The 19,756-nt window shown below is 51.8% G+C and overlaps 1 protein-coding gene across 4 annotated transcripts in view; it reads right to left on the bottom strand.

The window, feature by feature from the left end:
* LOC125338382 (protein CEPU-1) overlaps positions 1–19,756 on the bottom strand; it is a 356,024-nt gene that overhangs the window by 48,638 nt on the left and 287,630 nt on the right. For all 4 annotated transcript variants that reach the window (XM_048329065.1, XM_048329067.1, XM_048329064.1 and 1 more), the window contains one exon: positions 1,105–1,337. In XM_048329065.1, the coding sequence (XP_048185022.1) occupies positions 1,105–1,337 (233 nt within the window). The remainder of the gene's footprint in view (positions 1–1,104; positions 1,338–19,756) is intronic.

The raw sequence follows: 19,756 nt of genomic DNA, 5'->3' as shown, positions 1-19,756 counted from the left end.
TCATTAGGCTGTCAATAGTGCTCAGGCCTGGAATATCGACGGCGGATTAGCTCAACCCGACTCTGTGTACAAGACCAATGCCTTTTTAACCCAGCTTGTTTCCAAATCAATACACCAATCAGCATTCGAAAATTAGCCCAAGACGAGATTCCAATACTCAAGCTGGTGTGTCATGTTAAGAGGGCTCCTGGCCAAATCACAGAAGAAGCAGCAGGAAAAAAACGGTTGCTAGCAAGGGATTAGAAATTTTCCATTAATCTTCCCCCAGGCTAAGAGCTCATCAGGCTCCGTGTGTCCCTTCGCAAGGCTACCCCTTGTCCAGCTCATGTCCTGCCACATGGACACAGGATCTATCTTCCACGAATGTCCACCTGCTTGACCATCGCATGTGGCCACGCCTGCCTGTCTGCTCTCAAGAGGCCGTGTGTGCTCACACACTTGCTGAAGAGCACACGTAGGCACCCACTTAGCCACCAAAACTGCTCCAGCACCCTGTGCTGGCCTTTCTCCTCCTCTTCCTCCTCCAGAAGTACGGAATTTCAACACACAAACACATATTGTTGCTAGGCATACACACACCCCCACAAAGCACACAAATCTGCCAGCTCTCTCTTTTCCCCCAACACAAGTTTTACTTCAAGCAATGCCTCCAGCTTGGAAAACAAAAAAACATCAAAAACCAATAACAACAAACAGCACTGTGGGTTTGCCAGTGAGTGTGTCAGGATGCAGAGCTGCCTGTATCAGAGCCCTGGGATTATATCAGGGAAGTCGGATAAAACCACGCCTGACAGAGTTCAAGAAGCGTTTGGAGAATACCCTCGGACACATGGTGTAACTCTTGGGGACGGTGCTGTGCAGGGGTGCAGGGCCAGGAGTCGGACTCCATGATCCTCGTGGGTCCCTTCCAGCTCAGAGTTCTCTGATTCTGTGAAATTCATTACCCAGCTTGGGACGATCCAAGCTTGTGGATCAGCCTCTCCACCTGCACCGAGCTGTGTCACATGCTCGATGTAGGAGCAATGGGAGGAGAAGACACCAGCGCAAAAGGAACAGAGAGAAAAATCCCAAGCCCAACCCCTCTACAAACTCCCTTTGTCTTACCTTGCACGATGAGATGGACACGCGATGTCTTGGGGTGATTGTCTGTCTGCACGGAGCAGGTGTAGGGGCCCTCATCGTACACATCCACATCCTGGATCTGGATGCTGTACTGGGTTTTGGTGTTGGCCAGGAGCACCACCCGAGGGTCCAAGCACCACTTGTCATTGCCGGCATAGAGGATGCTGCTGCGGTTCAGCCAGGCCACTCGGGTCACCCGGTTGTCCACGGAGCACCTGGAGAGAGGCAGAGGTGACCCATCAGTGCGCTGCTCTTGGGCGCTCTCCCTCCCTTCCTCCCTTCCAGCCCTCCTGGTCCTCCTGGCACTATTTTTAGCTTTGCTGTCAGCAGCACTTTCAGAGACCAAGTGCTTTCAGTGTCCAAAGAGGACAAGGTCAGCACTTTCCCTGCGGTGCTCAGGGCACCGATATCCATCTAAACCGGCAGCTCCAGACATTTGCCCAAGAGCTTCACGGGGTTTTCAGATGCAGGGCGGTCAGAGCCACCCAGTACCAGCCTTTCACTCCTCCATTCCTGTTTATTCTTTTGCAAACTTCCAGACAAACAGACCTGAGCCCAAACCTCCACCTCAAGTCCACACTTTTTTTGGGGGGTGCAGGTTGTTACTTCCTGCCCAAACCCATCACCTGCCGTTCCCTCTGCAGACCTTCGCATCCCTGCAGCCGGACTAAGAAATGCAAAGTGGTGCTGGGAAAGCAGCACTTCGCTGCTTCACAAAGGAGCAAGGGAAATTTATCTTTGGAGAAAGCCAGCTCTGACACACACACCCCTAAAGAGAAGCCTTGAGCATCTGACCATTTGTCCCCTCTGACAGCTCTTCCTTCCATACCCATCAGCTGCATCGCTGCACCTCCCTCACTTGTGCACCTCACCCCAGCTGAGCATTTCACTTATCCAGGGATGTTTTGGAGGTAGAAATCCTCTGTATTCAGCCTCAATAAGCACCTGAGTTTCCCCTGGAGACAACACAGTGCAAACGTAGAAATTATTTTGATCCTGAAGGAGATTATTTTCCTGTCAACATTAACTGGGATCGGTCTTGCTCCTCCCAAAGGTTTCTGCCGGCCTCATCCCCGTGTCCCCAAGCCAGGTTTGAATCTTCCTATTGCTACAAATAATCTCCAGATAAGCATCAAGAGCTTCTCTAAACAGCAGAAACTTGCACCCCTCCCAGCCAGCTAAACCCCTGCTTCTCTCCGAGGAAGTTTGGGATTACGGAGCCATCGGGACTTAGCCGCGCTTTGCTGGACGCTGGCTCCGGAGGATAATGTCCCTGCATAAACCACTCAGCCTCGGATCCACCGTTTATATTCTTCCCCAAACTACTTCATCGCTTGTGCAGTCGTTGGGACACAAATTACCGTGGGAGGCACTGAGAGAGAGCGGCGCCTCTGGGAGCTCTTGCATGGGGCGACTTCAAGGAATGTAGGAGACTTAACGGGCTCCACGCGCCAGGCTGCACTAACAGGGGAGGTAATGGCAAGCATGGGTATATCTGTGCCATGTGGACTTGTCTTGAACACTTCAGGGAGTGTGTCCTTTCTCTGGGTGAGCTGTCTCCTTACTGGGGGTCCTTACAGCCTCCTTTGGGTGGGGATTCATCCTTTCTCCCAGGTAAAAGGCAATAGGACAAGAGGAAATGGCCTCAAGTTGCACCAGGGAAGGTTTAGATTGGATATTAGGGAACGTTTCTTCACTGAAAGGGTGGTCAAGCTCTGGCACAGGCTGCCCAGAGCAGTCCTGGAGTCACTGGAGGGATCTAAAAGCCACGTAGATGTGGCGCTTGGGGCATGGGTTAGTGGAGGACCTGGGAGTGCAGGGGAATGGTTGGACTGATCTTAGAGGCTTTTCCAACCTTAATGATTCTGCAATGGGAGACTTCTCTTCCTGTACCCACTACTGATGCCAGGGAAGACACAGGTACCCACCTGGGGACAAGTTGTCTTGTCTCATTCAGCCTCTTTTTGGAACCTCTTTGGCTCCATGATTACAGGAGAAGCCAAAATAACCCACCCAGCCTCAACACACAACTTTCGGGGGTTAGGAGCGGCAGAGGAGACGTGCCCAAGGTGAGACGTGTTGTCTGCAGCACAGGACACCCCTGATTTGCCTGTACCCAACTGCTGCTCCATCCTCCTTCTCTGGTGTGAAAAACATCCAATAAATTAAACAATTTTACTACTGTTCCATAATGATATTACGATAATAATAAATTAAATGTGAGCAGATTTTTATGATCTACATTAAAAAAAGAATAGATTCGGTCTGGGCTGAACACCAAGAACTCGGCTCTTGCTCTCAGCTGCATTACAACTTGAGTAAAAGGCCTGAGAGTTGAGTTGCACAAGTGGAATTAAACTGGAGATTTCTTCCCAGAGGATGGGTTTAGTCTATTGAACTCCAAATCTCATCTCTGCTGGTAGCTCAGACCTATGGGGCACAAACAAAATGAAGTGGATATTTGGTGTTTGGCTCTGCTACCATGAAATAGGCTCCTGTGGTGGTGGTTCTGCACAAATACAGGGGTGTCCAGGGCTGGGTGATGAGAAGCCAGACGTGACTTGAATTTCTCAACCAGTCCCCTCTGCGGACATTACCTTGAGGAACTGTAAGCAGGCTGAACTAAAAATATATAATTCTTCTCTCCTCCACGCCAGTTTTCTTTATGAAATGCATCAGCTTGGAGATCCTTGGATAATAATGGAGCCAGACAGTGTGCAACCCAAGCATTCCCTCTATCACGTGGGCATTTAAGTGCTTTTGAAAAGCAACGGGGCTCAGGTAACGCATGAGGCAACAGTGGAATAAGTGCTTTCGCCCTTCACAGCACCCGGGCACAATCTCTCCTTATCACCCAGACACGCTTCCCTGTCCCTAGGATCGGCAAGCTTCAAGCTGTTACTTTATATTCTTCCCTGCCTCTTAAAGCTCCTGAGCCTATATATATATAGAAAATAGAAAATAAAGCACAGCAGCAGCTCCTGGGGAAGAGGCGCTTTGGCCTCTGGATGCGCTGGGCTGTTTAGGGATTGACACTTGTGCTCCTTCCCGAGCTGCTTCCAAGCGCCGCACTCAGCCTGCTCCTCCTGCTCCTCCTGCTCCTGCTCCTCCTGCTTCTCCTGCTCCTGCTTCTCCTGCTCCTGCTCCTCCTGCTCCTTGTGCTCCTGCTCCTCCTGCTCCTGCTCGCACAAGCGCCGGTCGGGGTCCCCGTGGCCAGGGCTCGTCACAGCGACCCGATGCTCTTCCAGCCCCTCCATCTGCTCCTCCTACCCTCCTCCAGCAGATCCACTCTCCAGCAGCCCGGCGCAGGGATGGGAAGCCTCCTCTCCCACACACAGGCAGCCGAGCAGAAAGCCTTTGGCTTTGGCCAGGAAGCCACGCTCCACGCACAGGTGGAGAGCAAAGCCACTGCCGAGTCCACAGCCTCCCCTCTTCCCACCCCGCTCCTGGCAAAGTGCAAAGCCTTGGGATGCCTTCTCCACCTCTCTGGAAGCTCTCACTTCCCCTCTCACCCCGTGATGTGCCAGGGAAGGAGGGGAGGGAGAGGTCTTTGGGGTGCCGGAAAGCAGTGCTTGCCTCCAAAAAGATGATCTAAAAACAATTAAGCATAGATGAGGTAATTTTGTCTCTCAAAATCCTTAATCCTTGTTCCATTCCTGCTCAGACAGCAAGGACTTCTCCTCCAGGAAGATGAAAAACTGCTGTGTGCCAGCACAAGGAGGAGATGATACTGCTCTGGATACTGCTGCCTCTCTCTGCTGCTTCCTTCCCAATAAACGCAGAGTCCCAAGCCTCAGGGTTTCTCCTCTGGGACATGGGAACGCTGCCTAACTCACCACTGCCGCATCGTCCTGGGGCAGGCGGGGATGGTTTGTAGGGAGAGGCAGCTCCTCACGGTGCACCAGACCCTCTGCTCCCTGCAGCTTCCCATGGCACCTCAAAATTACCACAAATTTGGGCATTTTAAGACAGTTACACGCGCTGAGCAGAGGTGAGAGCTGCACATCTGCATCCTCCCTACCTGTACCAGCCCCCCTGCTCATCCCTTGCCCTGTACTCCCCAGTCAATGACGTGTGGTGGGTACAAAGGGACACAGGCTGGTGCTGCCCCTTCCAGATCTGTCAACATCTCCCCCAGCCAAAACTTCCTGGCTTTGTTACCCACCCTCTTCCATCAAGTTGGTCCATTAGGGGCAGGCCACTCTCCCCTGAACCAGCACTCCCAAACATTCCCACAGCCTGAGGGTTGAGCTCGTGCAGCCAAAGGGCCCCAGAGGGGAAGCCAACAGCCCACCTGGCTGCAGGGACCGCGCTCAGAGGGAAAGCAGCACCACAAGGATTCTGCCAGCAAGCACAAAGATGAGCCAGGCTGAAAACGCCAACAAAGCCCTCGGTGGGGACAAAACAGCCTCACAAACAAGTACCAGGAATAAATAAGCACCAGGGTGCTGACACCGAGTTCCCTGCCCACTGATCCCCACCTGCGCCGCATCCAGCCCCCAGCACCTCCCTGCGACGCCAGAGCAGACACAGATAGCACATGCCCTCCTGAATTTCTCTCTTTGCTTTCTTGAGTTTGCACACAAAAAATGACAGGAGAGGAGGTGGGCAGGCAGTGGGGGGAAGGAGGTTTTTAATTACTGAAGTGTAGTAATTGGCGCACAACACTTTTTTGTTGCCTCTTACGCAGATTGCTGGTGTTCCAGAGGGCTGGGCTGGAGAGCACAGATTGTCTCAACCCAGCAGGACACACAAGAAATGAATAATGTTAATTAGAACTGAAAAGAGCTCAGCAAAATTACCAACCTGATTGCTGCTTTCATTACAATTATCAGGGTACAGGCTTCATTACGGGGAGGCAGGGACAGGGTTAAGCCTGGCTCACCCCAGCACACCTGGGCTGGTACCAAACTGACCCTCCCCAGGCTCGTTTCGCCTTCTACCACCACCTAGTTTTCATGGCATGCCCACCCTAGAGAAAGCACCTTCCCAAATCCAGGCCACCTGGTGGAATTTCACAACGGCACCGACCCACCTTAGAATTCTTTAGGTTGGAAAAGACCTTTAAGATCACTGAGTCCAACCATTAACCCAGCACTGCCAAGCCCACCCCTAACCCACATCCCCAAGTGCCACATCCACCATCCAGCATCCCCTGATGTCTTTTCATTTTCTTCCCAGTCTAACTCAGCCATTCCCATACACTTCCAGATTTTTAATCAATCCCACACCAACAACATTTTATTTCTGCTATGAGCTAAACCAAGCTGGACATCAGGAATAAGTTTGGGGTTTATCTGAAAATTGGGTGCAAATCCTCCCACTGAGGCTGGGTAAGGTGCCAAGATGCTCTGGCCCTGCCTTGGCCCCAGCTTCTCATGTCCCAGACATCACCTTCCAGCCTCTGCACCGTCAGCTGAGCTCTAAATGATCAACTAAACCAGCCTGCCGCCAGAGGCAGAGCTCCACATCTCAGATTTATTTCTGTGATTATCACATTTTATTGTTATTTATTAGGATTAATTAAAGGCCAGGCTGTGAACAACTCAATCCCAGTCAGGCACAGTCTCACAGACTTTCCTCTGATGTTTAGGAGAGAATTTTGCCCATCGATTCCTGAGCAAAGGGAAAGCTGGGGTCAAATTGTGCCCTGCTTCTTGGAACTGGTGCTTCTTGGAACTGGTGCTGCCCACAATCCTGCCCTGGGATGGGCAGGCCAAGGACAGTGTGAGGTGTGGATATCACATAGAACATGGTCTGAAAGCTCTTTAACAAACCAGTATTAAGCCAAACCCCTCATTGTTACAACCCAGTTTGGTTTCTCTCTCTTTGCTGTATTGGGCTAAGTCACGCAGCAGCAATTTCTCCCAGCCCTTCCCCAGCAGGATTTACAGCATCTGCTCCCTCTCCGTGCACACCCAGCCTGGCTGGCTCACACACCCTCCCTGCAGCACCGTCTGCTCACATCCCCAGGGCCGGGCAGTGCTGCCCTGCACACCACCCTGACAGAGCGCACACCGAGGGCATGCGTGGGCACCCACACGCGTGGGGAACAGCGTGTGCTCCTCCTCCAGCAGTAATCCCATCCTGCTGGAGCACGGACACCCAGCTCAGGCCACGGAGCTTGGGTGATAAGGTTGGATGTGCCGGTCACAGGCTCCATGCAGGAGACATTCAGAGTGGAAATTGGACTGCTGGATTAAAATGCCCATAGGTGTAGTGCTGCTGAAAGCCCTCAGTGCTCAGCCAGGGACTCTAATGGGGGCTGGAGGCTCAGCCCTGCTGGGCGAGTGGCTGTGATCAGGTTCTTGGCATTCCCATCCTCACCTGCTCCCCAGGACCAGCCCAGCCATCCTCGCCCTCACTGCAAGTTTGGCTGGAGGGCATCCCTGGGGCTCCCACTGATGTGACACCACCAAAGACACAGCCCGAGGAGTTTTTCACAGCCCAGGGTGGCTCACAGGACCAAAAACCCTCTTTCCTGCATGGGGAGCCTGATGCCTGACAGGCAGGAGCTGACCCAATGATTAACTCAGCAGCGGGGTCTGGCAGGAAAGGAGGGTCCCTGCTGGGGCTGGCGCCTTCCTCCCGCCCCCCCCGCAGCAGCCAGAGCATCTCCAAAGGCTTCAGGGTGAGGAGGTGCCCTCAGATCAGCTGCCACCCCAGTGCCTCTTCAAAATCACACTGAGCTGGTCAAAGCAGTGCTCAGAAGTGAAAAATAAAACCCCTTTGTGCTTCCCCCTCTCTTCCCTGCCCAGACAGTTCCATGTCGGTTGCTGCAGAGGGAGTCAGGGCTGGGAGGTCCTGCCTTTCCCACTGGCTCGTGCAAGTTCCTTCCCTTCATAAAGCTTTAAAGATATCTGGCACCTCCTTGCTAGGGAGTGTGAGTTAACTCATGTTTATAAAGTACCTGATCTCCTCAATTGAAAGTTTATACATGCAAATGATTCACACTAATTACATTAATAATAATACTGGGCTCGAAAAGATCCGCCTTGGTTCACTGCCCGGGATTCGCAGAGCTGCAAACAACTCCCAGTGTGCTGCCTTAGACACGGTTATTGGCAAATGCCAAGGAAACAGGAGGAAACCGGACTGGGAAGGGAAGAAGAGCTGCAAAAAGAGCTGGAGCTCCCACTGACCGAGCAGGCAGGGTAGGGAGCAGGCAGAGATCCCATGAACACCTCTGTGAGCATCCTGACGGTCCCGGGAGAGCCCTGTGCTGGCCCTGAGGGCTGGTGCAGAGCGGGCAGATCGCGATGCAGTCGGCAGGGATGGCTTGCCTGGAAAAGTCTTTATCTCTCTGCAATGCAGCAGTGCACCAGCACCTTTCCAAGTCCCGTGCTCGGCTCATCCAGCCTTTCTATTCATCCTCCTATTGTCTCTGCTAACAACAGGGCTCCGCACATCTGTAGCATCTTCCATCTCGGCATCTTGGTGCGTGCCACAGAACATCAATGAGGGCAGCGGCTCCCCGAGCGCGGCAGGAAGCCTGTCCCTAACCCCGGCTGTGGCTGACTCCGTGGGGGCACCACCGGCGCCTGTTCCTGGCCCATCTGCTCGGGTGCCCTCCAGAAGTGCTAATGGCACCAGGGACGGGGCTGATGCCAGCACCAAAACGCCTGTGGGCAGCTGTGTGGGGGCACGGCCGGTTTACAAATGACATGGATACCACCAGGGAAGATCCTGCACTGAGCTCTGGGACAGCTATTCCTGAGCGTTTTCTCCTTTTTCGCATTCCCAAATCCCAAGCAGTGAACAGGAGGCTCCTGGATGGCAGCAGGCAAACAGCCCTCAGTGACAGCCACCCCTTCCCTGGCAGTATTCCAGGGTTGCCTACGGAAGGATCCTCACTCCTGCAGGGAGGGCATCAACCTAGTCCAGGCTCTGGCAGCTTCAAAAAAAGGTGTGGAAAATGCCACAAGAAGAAAATAACTCCCTAATGATCTCATCCTCTCCCCCAAGTGTTACAGAGCAGTGTAAACCCTGGAAAACAAGATCTCCTCATCTGAGGAGGTACGGAGAAGTCGTTTTCTCTCTCTGCCTCCAAAAGAACAGGGATCTCTCTCCTTGCTCTGCGCTTCTCTCTAGAAAAATGCTCCTTTGCCACCTACTAGCACCGGGCTGAGCCACTCAAGTCACCCCAGCTCCCCATCCCTCAGCCCCTCCGGCAGCTCCTGCTCTGCTCCTGCCGGCTGCGCTCCCAGCAGTCAGTGCCGATCCCCGGCGCTGAACTCGCTCAATTACGAGCTGTGCCCCGGAATAAATCCTAGTTCTGCTTTGCCAAGTGACACTAATGGCCCTGGAATAAAGCGATGCCATCCACCCCAACGGGCTGCAAAGGAGCGCATTTAACTACGCACACAGGCAAGGGACTGCTGAGCTCAACTGCACTGAAAATGTATTCCAAAGGAAGCGATGCACTTAACTTATCACAAGTGGGAAATTATCACTGAAGTGGCTTTTCCTTAGAAGTTGAGGCACAAAACAGGAACGGTGAGGGGTGAATGCTTTCTGCCAGGACTGCGGAGAGAGAGGGAGAAGGGAATTGGAGGCTGCTGAAGGATGCTGCGAGTCCAGGGGCTCTGTGAGGAGGAGCAGGGGGCAAGAGGGAGAGAGAGGCGCTGCAAACAGAGGGCTGAAGGGCACTGATGGGGCAAGACAGGGAAACCAGCCCAGGGAAGGGCACAAGATCAGGGATCAGGTTTTCAAGGCACTGGCAGAGCTGCCCAGGACACAGAGGAGCTGGGGAACTCGCACTGCCACTGCCTTCTGCTGACCAGCTGGGTCTACACGGGATCATGGAATGGTCTGGGTTGGAGAGGACCTTAAAGATCATCTTGTTCCATCCTCTGCCACGGGCAGGGACACCTTCCACTATCCCAGGCTGCTCCAAGCCCCATCCCACCTGGCCTTGGACACTTCCAGGGATCCAGGGGCAGCCACAGCTTCATGTAGCAAAATGCTGCTATTCTACATACATGTATACCATATCTATATATATCCATCTCTCCATTCTCTATCTATATATACAATACCTATATATTCTCTGTCTATATATACTATGTCTCTATCAACCATACCACCCCTATAATTCTAGCCCGGGAACAATTGCAGGTTACCACATCGCCTTCCTACACCAGCTCTCCCTCACGCTCTAATTGCATCTTCACCACGACGCCCGAGCTCATCGTGCTTCTGCTGCCAGATATGGGAGAGATGGGGAGACACAGAACAAGGACAAGCAGCAAATCCTTAAAATTAAAATAAAGAGGTGGTCCCAGCAACTCAAGGCTGAGTAGGAGGAGCGGGGCATCCCAAGCCTTTGGAGGTGAATCCTGAAGCTTTGCAGTGCTGGGCTGCGTCACAGGGTGATTCTCCTTTGGCAGAAGAGCACAAGCAGCCAAAAGAAGAAGCTAAGCTGTGCCTCTTGCTCTGCCGTCTCTCTCCTCAGAGAACCTGGCTCCCTAACAAGAACCTATGCAGCTTCTTACAGACACACAAATCCCACCACAGAGCCAGATCTTCTCCCATCACCTAACCAGAAGGTTGTTTGCTACATAAACAAAGTTCAAGTGCTCATCTCATGACTCCTATCACAATGGGATGGGGACTTGTGCCTGAAAGAAGAGGCTGGAGAGGCATTGACATAGCAAGGAAAGTGAAGAACCACAGGAAGTGGAAGGGAGGGACAGGAGTGATGTCAAGGAAGGAAACATGATGGAGCCAAAAGCAATGGGATCTTCTCCAGCCATGCCATGGCACCAAAGCCCTCTCCTCATTTATAAAACAGCACTAATGAAACCAGAAACAAAAGAGGGAGTGAGAGAAAGGACCCTTCCAGGAAAGACCCCCCCAGTCCTTCCCTCTCCCCTTGAGGACATCATCCTTAAAATATATTTCATTTCACAGCTGCATTATGGTACCACAAAATCCTGCGAATCCAATTTAAGAACAGATTACCTCCTCACTTACTTCATTTGAAGCAATTACATGTTAATTTTCATTGAGACCAGCCTAATGCATACCAATCTGATGCTGCAATCTCATTTGAATACTTGAGGGAAAGCTAGTTGGGCTCTGGGCTCTGGAGGCTCGTATTTAAAGGGCCACTTCACATTTCCTTTCCCTTTTCCCTTCGTTATCTATGTTCTCATCACACTTGTGGCGCTCCTTCCCTCCCTTCCCAGTGTTCCCAACAGCTGCTGCCACCCCTGAGACAAAATAAAAATGCCCAGTAAGTTTTGCAGCAAACCCTGTGGAATGCTGCTGTGTCCATCACCAGTCCAACCCTCACGGCGTGACCTTCCCCAGGCCAAGATTCAATATCAACCATGTTTGCCTCCACCAGTAAATAACATCCCAGCGTCAAAGTCACCAGAAAACACGTGCTGGTCTCTGCCAAGAGGCTCCTCCTCCTCCTCCTCCTCCCTGGCCAGGAACAGCCTCCACCACGTTTCTGGCTGATGGTTATCTCCAGCTCCCTCACACTCACTCAGAGCCTCCTATCTCTGCAGACCCGTGGTATCGATCGGTGTCTCGGACACCAAGCTTTGAGTAATTAATAATGCCAGGAGAGTGTGGATCCCGCTCGAGGTTGAGGCGGGGAGGCAGCTGCCCCCGGCTGGCTGCACGCATGCCGGTGATAAGCATTCATGTTGGAGGCTGCACCTTAATTAGATTTTTCAGATTGCAGAAGCCCTGAGACACTTGTGCAGACACCATATAAATGTATATTGCATTGTACTGTAATTAATCCAAGGTGATGGAGCAGGAGTCAGGGATTCACAGCGAGGCAATCAGCCCCAAAACTTTAGCATGTTACTGGGCTCAAGCCCACCCCATGGCCCAAACCATCAGCTGCAAACCAAGAAATCTCCCTCGTCACTCCACCAGAGACACATTGGACAACAGGAACATCCCAGAAGCCAAAGGTTTCCTGGTGCCTCCTCCCCAGACAAGGCTCCCACCATTAGGTGGACACTTTTCCCTCCACGCAAGCAGTTTAACAGCCAGAAAGACAACAAAAAGCACTAAAGACAAGCAGAGATTAATTGCAGCTCCTCCTCCCCAAAAGAAATAATCGATTGCATCAGGCAGGTGTCTGTGCTGTCGCTGAAAGCACTTGGATGTTGCAGCCATGGGCTCCAGACGTTTGTATTCCACACTAGACAGCCAGGATGCTCCACGAGCAGTGAGGGAAGTGACGGGATGAGAGAGTTTTGTTGGAGAAAATCTTTGGAAAAGGAGTTTGAGCTGAGGATAACTCAGGGAAGGTGCAGGAGGAGATGAAGTGAAAGATGAAAAATTACTGTCTGAAACATCACTCTACCTCCTAAAGCCTCCTGTGCCTGTGCAAGTCACCAGCCTGGAGTGACTTCTGCTTGCTGGGAGCTGTGGGACTTTTTCCTGGCTCTTATGAGCTTCCCTAGGCAACAGAGATGCACAATCCAGCCTTGGACAGCGCAGGACTGGTCCCTGTGCCCACGGATATTTGCCTGCAGCAGAGATGTTCTGCTGACCTTGAATACACCCAGACCTGGAGCTGAGCTGGGTTTGCACCAGACCGCCTCACCCTGACCCTGCTCCCCTCGTCCTGGGGCAACCGAGAGGATTCACATGTATTCAGAAACCCCTTTAATTTCAATTAATGCAATAAAACTGCTGCTGCTCGAGTCCAACAGCCCTTACCTGCAGGAAACAACCACCAGCACACTGGACCCTTTATGTAGAGTCACTGGGCTGGATGAGACCCCTGCGGAACATCCCGGCTGCTCCAGACCTGTGGTGGCTCATTCAGAGGGTCCCAGGACACGATGGCTCAGCCTCCGCTAAACCCATGGGGGAAAAAGCCCTTTGGGGAGGGAGGGAGCTGAGCTGAGAACCTACTCTGCCACGGCACCAGTGGGTTTGAGAAGGATGGAATGAGTCGCAGGGCCCCACGGCGCATGGTGAAAAACCAAATCATCAGGATTCAGGGGAGGAAAGGCAGTTACCTGGGCAACAGTGAGCTGCTAATCCATCTGCCACCCCGCAGGACTGCCCAGCTGCTTCTCCACTGCCAAGGGGAGCCCCCAGACCAGACTGCAGCTCCACGGCATCACGGGCCTTTTCCCAACCTGATCCAGGCTGGGTGGGAAACCAGAGGTGACCCCACACTCAGCCCTGCCCTGGTGCAGCCCCTCCCCAGCCACAGGCAGCTCTCAGCAGAGCCAGCAGCTCTTGGTGCCCCCATCCCCACAGCACGAATGACCGTGGCCACCACTGAGACACGGAAGGAGCTGATGTCCCACGGCTCTGCTGTCCTGCCCTGGGTACCATCCCATCCCATCCCATCCCATCCCAAGGGACTGGCCATGCTTTTTCCCTGCTCCATCTCCTGGCACACCCAAAGCTCCTCTGCAGTGAGCAAGGAAGGAGATGCCTCTGCTGGCAGACATGGATGCAGGTGCTAAGGTGACACAAGGACACAGAGGACACGGGGGATGCCAGCACCCAACCACTGCGTCACCTTCTTGTCCCAAGTGCAGCCCCAGCCCTCTGTGGTGACGCGGGGCCCGCAGCAGCCTCTGCTCCCCATCCTGCTGGTTTGGCAGGCGGAGAAGCACCAGCACTCCAGCTAAAACAACACAGTTATGGTGGCTTGGGGACAGGATTTCAAAGCACCCAGAGAGACTTTGCCTGTTTTCTACTGATCCAACTCAGTCCCTGCACAAGCCTTTGAAAACATGTCCTTTATAGTTTTCCATTTTGTCACATCTGCAAGAATACATGGTGGAGCTTTTTTCCTTCTTCCTACCCTCTTCTTCTTAAGAGGAGGTTTCACGCTTTGAACTCTAATTTTTATTTATTTTTGTTTCCTAGAAAAGGACTGATTCCCCACTGAGCAGGGATGGAGGAAGAGAAAAGGGGGTGGGGAGGAAGCCTTCAAAAAGTGCCCAGATTTAATTTTTTATCAGAGGAACAGAAAGAGAAATTTGTTGATGATCAAACAGATTCAAGTACCTTAAAAGAACGCGACTGCCAGTAAATGGGAACTAGGTAAGGAATTACATGAAAGACACAGGAGACGCTCGAGAAGCAGAAGAAATCCTGTAACCAAGTAGAAAACCAAACCCATCAGTCCCAAAGCACCGGAGCAGCGAGGAGCAGGAGGTGAAGTATTTGCTCTGCAGCAGCAGCAGCAGCAGGTGACGGGAGAGCTGGGCGTTTGCAGAGGTGCTGAGCTGGCCCCATGCGAGCAGCTGCTGGAGGGACCCCAGTGCCAGGAACCAGCACCCTGCCAGGCTTTTACCTGCTTGCCTCCCTGCACAGCTCAAACAAGCACAGCCAGGCAAATAAAGGGCTGCCTCAGTTTGAAAAACAGCACCCTGGCGGCTCTGTGTTTTCCTTTTCCTCCTCGGCACATTCCAGCTCGAGTGTGCTCGGTTTATAAATTCGAAGGGAGTGGGATTGTTTGGGTTGGGGTTTTTTTCTCCCTTTGCTTTGGTTTTAATCCAATGGCAGAGCTTTAACACTTGGGCTGGGAGCTGAAAAGCCGGCAGAGCCGGGCAATGGGATGGGGACAGAGCGATTTAGGGAAGGGGGGAGCAAGCAGAAGAGGAGGAGGAGGGGGTGAGACCATGGTAGCACCAAGCTGGCCTGCAGGAACCAGGGGTGGACAGGGCTTGAGGGATGGAGCCAGATCTATCTCAACCCTAACAAGCCTTCCCAAGCCCCTCCTTGCCAAAGCCCTGAAGAGGCCAGATCCTATTGCTTCCTGAACTGTGACCCACCTGGCTTAGCTCGGAAATCTTTTAAATAGGAAAACAGAGCCGGCATTTGCTTTCATGCAGAGTCAGTGGTGAGCAAAGCCCAAGGGTTGCATTAGATTAGTAGCCGGCTCCTCCGAAGGCTTGGAAACTTTGATCATTTAATATGTGTGCGCCGTGTCGGAGCGCACAGGTCTCCAAACCCCAGTAAATGTTTGATTAGGGCAGCTCTGGCTTTTATGCCCAAACCTTGCTCCTTTTGGACTCTGGGGATCTTGTTGTGATTGGAAAGACACTGCTCATCATCTCCCTCTCTCTCAAGAAGGGCTATGCAACTCCTGCCTTGCTTTTCCCTCGGATCTCACTTAGAGTGCATGAGAGCCCAGGAGCCTGGATCATGGCAGGAATATCCCAAAATGACCCTCTGCCGTCCTCAAAGATTCTTCTTGCATCTTGCAGCAAACCCCAAGACATGAACTCTGATGTCAGTGCTGATCATAGTGGGAGGAAGGCTCTGCTCTTCCTCCTCCATCACCACCTTAGGGACATGCTTTAGTGGTGGACCTGGCAGTGCTGGGTTAATCCTTGGACACGACAGCCTTAGAGGTCTTTTCCAACCTTTCTGATTCTACGAAAGTGGCCACCAGGCCTGCCCAGAGCTCCCAGTCCCACTAGGACATGGCAGAGCTGGTCATCCTCACTGAGAAGCCACCAGGCAGGAGCCTCTCTGGAGAGGAGATTTCTGACTGAAGCATTGCAGAACCAGCCCCAAGCTCCCCTGAGTGCAGAAGCAGGAGCAGAACATCTCAGTGTTATCAGAAGCACTCTTTGATTTCATTTTTTTAATCTGCAAATGACTCGTAGTTGACAAAATTTGGAAATGCTTCACTGCCAAAGTGATTATTTGTTGTTGAAAATGTCATTTTTATTGGAAATTGAGAAAAAAATCCTGGCATAGTTTGCCCAGCACGCTGTCACACTCAACTCAAAATGGATACAACCCTGCTCAGTACTGGATTTTCCGCTTCCCAGGGGCTGGGATTCAGATTAGGAACCAGTGCACGAGGAGAGAATGGGGCAGATACAATCTGGGTGTACAAGGACTCTGCTTCAAAGGACTCTGGGCCAGGACCATAAATCTGAGTGCACAGCCCTACAGGAGACATTCTAGGGGGGAATTACACCACTTGTGGAATTAAAGCAGCCCCCTTTTTTTTCCCCGATCGTAAAAAATATTTACATCCAAAATAGACAAGAAAAGCCGAGTGCCAAGAAAATAGGGGATTTTTATAGATCCTGTTTCTGCAAGAAATTACCAAGACAACAAGTCACTAAGTTCTGAGAAAGGATTTGACATTTTCCTGAATAAAAATAGCACCTGAAGTGGCATCATTTAGGATTACACCTTATGGGCAAGTGCTGCCGAAGCAGCCGGAGAATAAAACCCTTCCCATGGGTGGAAAAATTCACCCGTGCGATCCCACCAGGGATGCTTCATTGTCTCCCCTTTGCTATAGGATTTCACACTAATTTCCACAGAATACTCTTGGTTGTGTCACTATTAAGTTTGATTGGATTTCTTTTTTGCCATAAAGGAATTACAAGGAGCAGGAATTGTCTTGCTCCAAGGCACGGACACATCATCAGCTCGGAATGACAATGACCCCGCGGTGCCATCCAGCACAGCCAGGTGTTTTAGGGGATTTCTGGATTAAGCAGAAAGCCTGGCTTTTTCTCCCAGGTGCAGCCACTTGTGCTGTGAGATTTGCCTATAAAAGCAAACTCCAAAATTCCAACCCACTGGGCTATGGAGCAGACAGGTACCTGGTGGGAAGGGAGCACCTGGTGCAGGCAAGGCTGCATCTCCCAGAAATACATTCTCTGGCTCTTCTACCTTTCACTTTTTCTCTTAAAAGCACAAAAAGCACCCATGTGCACACGGTATCGCACCATGACAAAAGGAGACCGGAGGCCAAGAAATAGAGGGGAAAGCTTGGACATGGAATGACTGAATGAGGACACTGGGATTTTGGATAAGCATTATGACCATGACAGCTTTCTGCATTTTCTACCACCAGCAACAGAAAGGCCCCGAGGTGCGTGGAGAAAGGCAGATGATGAGGTGTTGCCAGTGCCACGAGCACCACAGACCTTACAGGAACGCTGCCACCGGCTGCATCCCATCGGATGGGATCCGAGCTCTGCCAGGAACACGATCCATCTCCTGGAGCTGGCAGCGGGATGCAGCCCAGCTGCACCTCTCCTCTCTGGGGGAGATCCCACCTCCACAAGGCGCAGTCCTCTCCTCCCCACGGCTGCTAATTAACACCCGACCCGTTGAGCGACCAACGATCCCCTGCCAAGTGCCAGGCGCTGACCCAGCGCTGCCTCCACGCCGTGGGATGCTCTGTGCAGAGCGGCCGGGCAGGCAGATGGACAGCGAGGAGCAGGAGAAGTAACACAATGCCGATGGTTTGGAGAGCCAGGGAAGGGAAGGGAAGGGCTGAGCCTTCTGCCATGGGCTCTGAGCGTTGCTCCGTGCTCTCCACAGCTCCTCTGGCGAGGCCGAGCTGTCCCTCTGCACCCGCTGCCTCATCCCTGCCAATGCCAAGCTTGACCCTCTTTATCCAGATGGCCCAAATCTTCCAAGCTCTGAGGCTCCTGCAGTTTTCCAGGAAAATGCCCAGCGGTCTCATTATATCCAAACCCTCCTCCTCCACTGAGCCCAGATAATTCACTTCTTCCTCCCTGCCCATGTGAAAATCAGGGAAAGGTGGGGGATTTCATCTATCCAGGGGCTTGATTTCTTCAAGTTTTAAAACCTAGAATATGAATGTGTTTATTTTTAAATCGAAATTCAAACTAATTATTAGCAGGAGGCTTTCAAGTCAAATGTAGGTCATTCAATGGGATGGGGGATAACAGCAATTGTTTCAGCTTCAGGAAGCATAGAAGTAATGGATACTGAGGAGTTGTCCAGTTTGGTTAAGCACTTTTAACACAAAATTGGGCACCTTTTTGACTTCAGCCTGGCCACCCTCTTCTCTGGCACCCAAGGAGCGCTGGACTGGAGTCATGGGGTGCCCACTCCAGCATCCAGCAAGGGTTTTGCAGGGGGCTCAGTGCAGATGGCTGAAACACAGCCCACAGCACACCCAACTCACCTCAAAGGATGAGCTGGACCTGACAATCACAAAATTTAAAGATAATAATTAAAATTATTTAAATGGAGACTTCGAAACCAGGAGTTGGGATGTACATTTTATGCTACTCCTTCAGAGGTGGGGGGTTAGTGAGACCTCCCCCTTCCTGCATCTCAGCCATCAGAATTGACTTAACCCATTGCACAAACGAGCCAATCTTTGCACCCATTTCTGCTCTAAGAAAAGCCTTGAAAACCAGAAAATCTTGGGATGTCAAGAGCTGTGAATCCTCAGCAGCTTTTCCCCAGCGCCAGGTGCTTGTGGGCAGCAAATATCAAAGCCAAAGCCTGGGGAAGCAAAACGTGGTGTTTACACATAAGAAAATGTTTGGCAGCAAGAAAATCTTTGTGCTGCACCCGGTTGGAAGGGGCAGGATGAGGAGGGAACTTCTCCAAGCCAGCCCAAGGTGCCTGAGACAGCTCAGAGCAAACGTAACCTACTTGCAGTCAACCGCGATCAAGGCGAAACAGAAAAGCTGCCAATTAAAAACACAGAATGATTTCAAACAACAAAGAAATCCGTGGACATTGTTTGATCACGCATATTCTGCACGAGAAGAAAGAAACATCGGAAAAAAAAAGAGGCTAAAAATAGGCTGGGTGCTGTGAGCCAGATCCTCAGCCCAGCAAAGGCACCGGCTCCGGGGAGTGATGCGGCTTTAGCCGTGCAGCCGTCATTGTTGCTAAGTTCTGAGCTCTATTCAAACTTGCAAAACGTTTTCTTTTCCTGCAAAAATACAAGAATCTCCCCCCGCCCTCCCCATCTTGGAGCTCATCTCTCCTAAAGCAGCTCACATGATGATGATCAAAAATAAGCCCTCCAAGCCTAAGCTCACTAACATTCATTTCTCTCCTGCTAATGCTGGACTTCTTACTCTTAATCCTTAAATATATCCTTAAATAAGAATGACAGTACCTGAAGCACCTAACAACCCTGTATCATAAACAGAGACAGCCTCTGCATTCCTAATTTAGCTTGCCACAGAAGAGCTGACACTAATCCCAGATCCTGAGTCCCGGATATCTCCAACGTAAATGCCATCGCCTTGCTCACCTTGACATTACAGAGCAGCCTGAACTTTCCTTGTCCTGCTCAACTTTCAGCTGCTTGTTTGTTTTTTCCCCTTGTTTTGTACAAAAGCTGACCCATGTCAAGCTCAGCCTCTGGGGCTGGGCATTAAGGGGAAGTGTCACCTTCACCCCATGTGGCTCATTGCTGCAGGGACACCAGCCACGAGTAACCGCGGGGGTAGGAGACTGCGGATGGAATCTGCATCAGGCAACAACCTGCAGTGAGAGTGCCCAAATCTCCTACTGAGAACTCACGGAGACAGAAAACAGAGCAGAGGGTAAAAGGCAGGGGAATGGAAGTGGTCACTCTGGCTCATCTTGGCCACTGCACCAAAAATCACCAGTTTTTTCAATTTCTAGGTTTAAGGCTCCAGTTTTCGAAGTGCTCCAGACCAGCACTGAGAATCAGGCATAGAATCACAGGAACCCAAAATGGTTTGGGTTGGAAGGGACTTTAAAACTCATCTCATTCCGACCCCCCCAACACCTCCCACTAGCCCAGGTTGCTCCAAGCCCTGTCCAGCCTGGCCTTGAACAGTTCCAGGGATGGTGCAGCCACAGCTCCTCTGGACAACCTCTGCCAGTGCCTCCTACTCAGCCTGTGAGTAAA

Source organism: Corvus hawaiiensis, chromosome 25 (genome assembly GCF_020740725.1).
Source record: "Corvus hawaiiensis isolate bCorHaw1 chromosome 25, bCorHaw1.pri.cur, whole genome shotgun sequence".
NCBI classification, from domain to species: Eukaryota; Metazoa; Chordata; class Aves; order Passeriformes; family Corvidae; genus Corvus; species Corvus hawaiiensis.
This window is presented reverse-complemented; position numbering and strand designations above follow the sequence as displayed.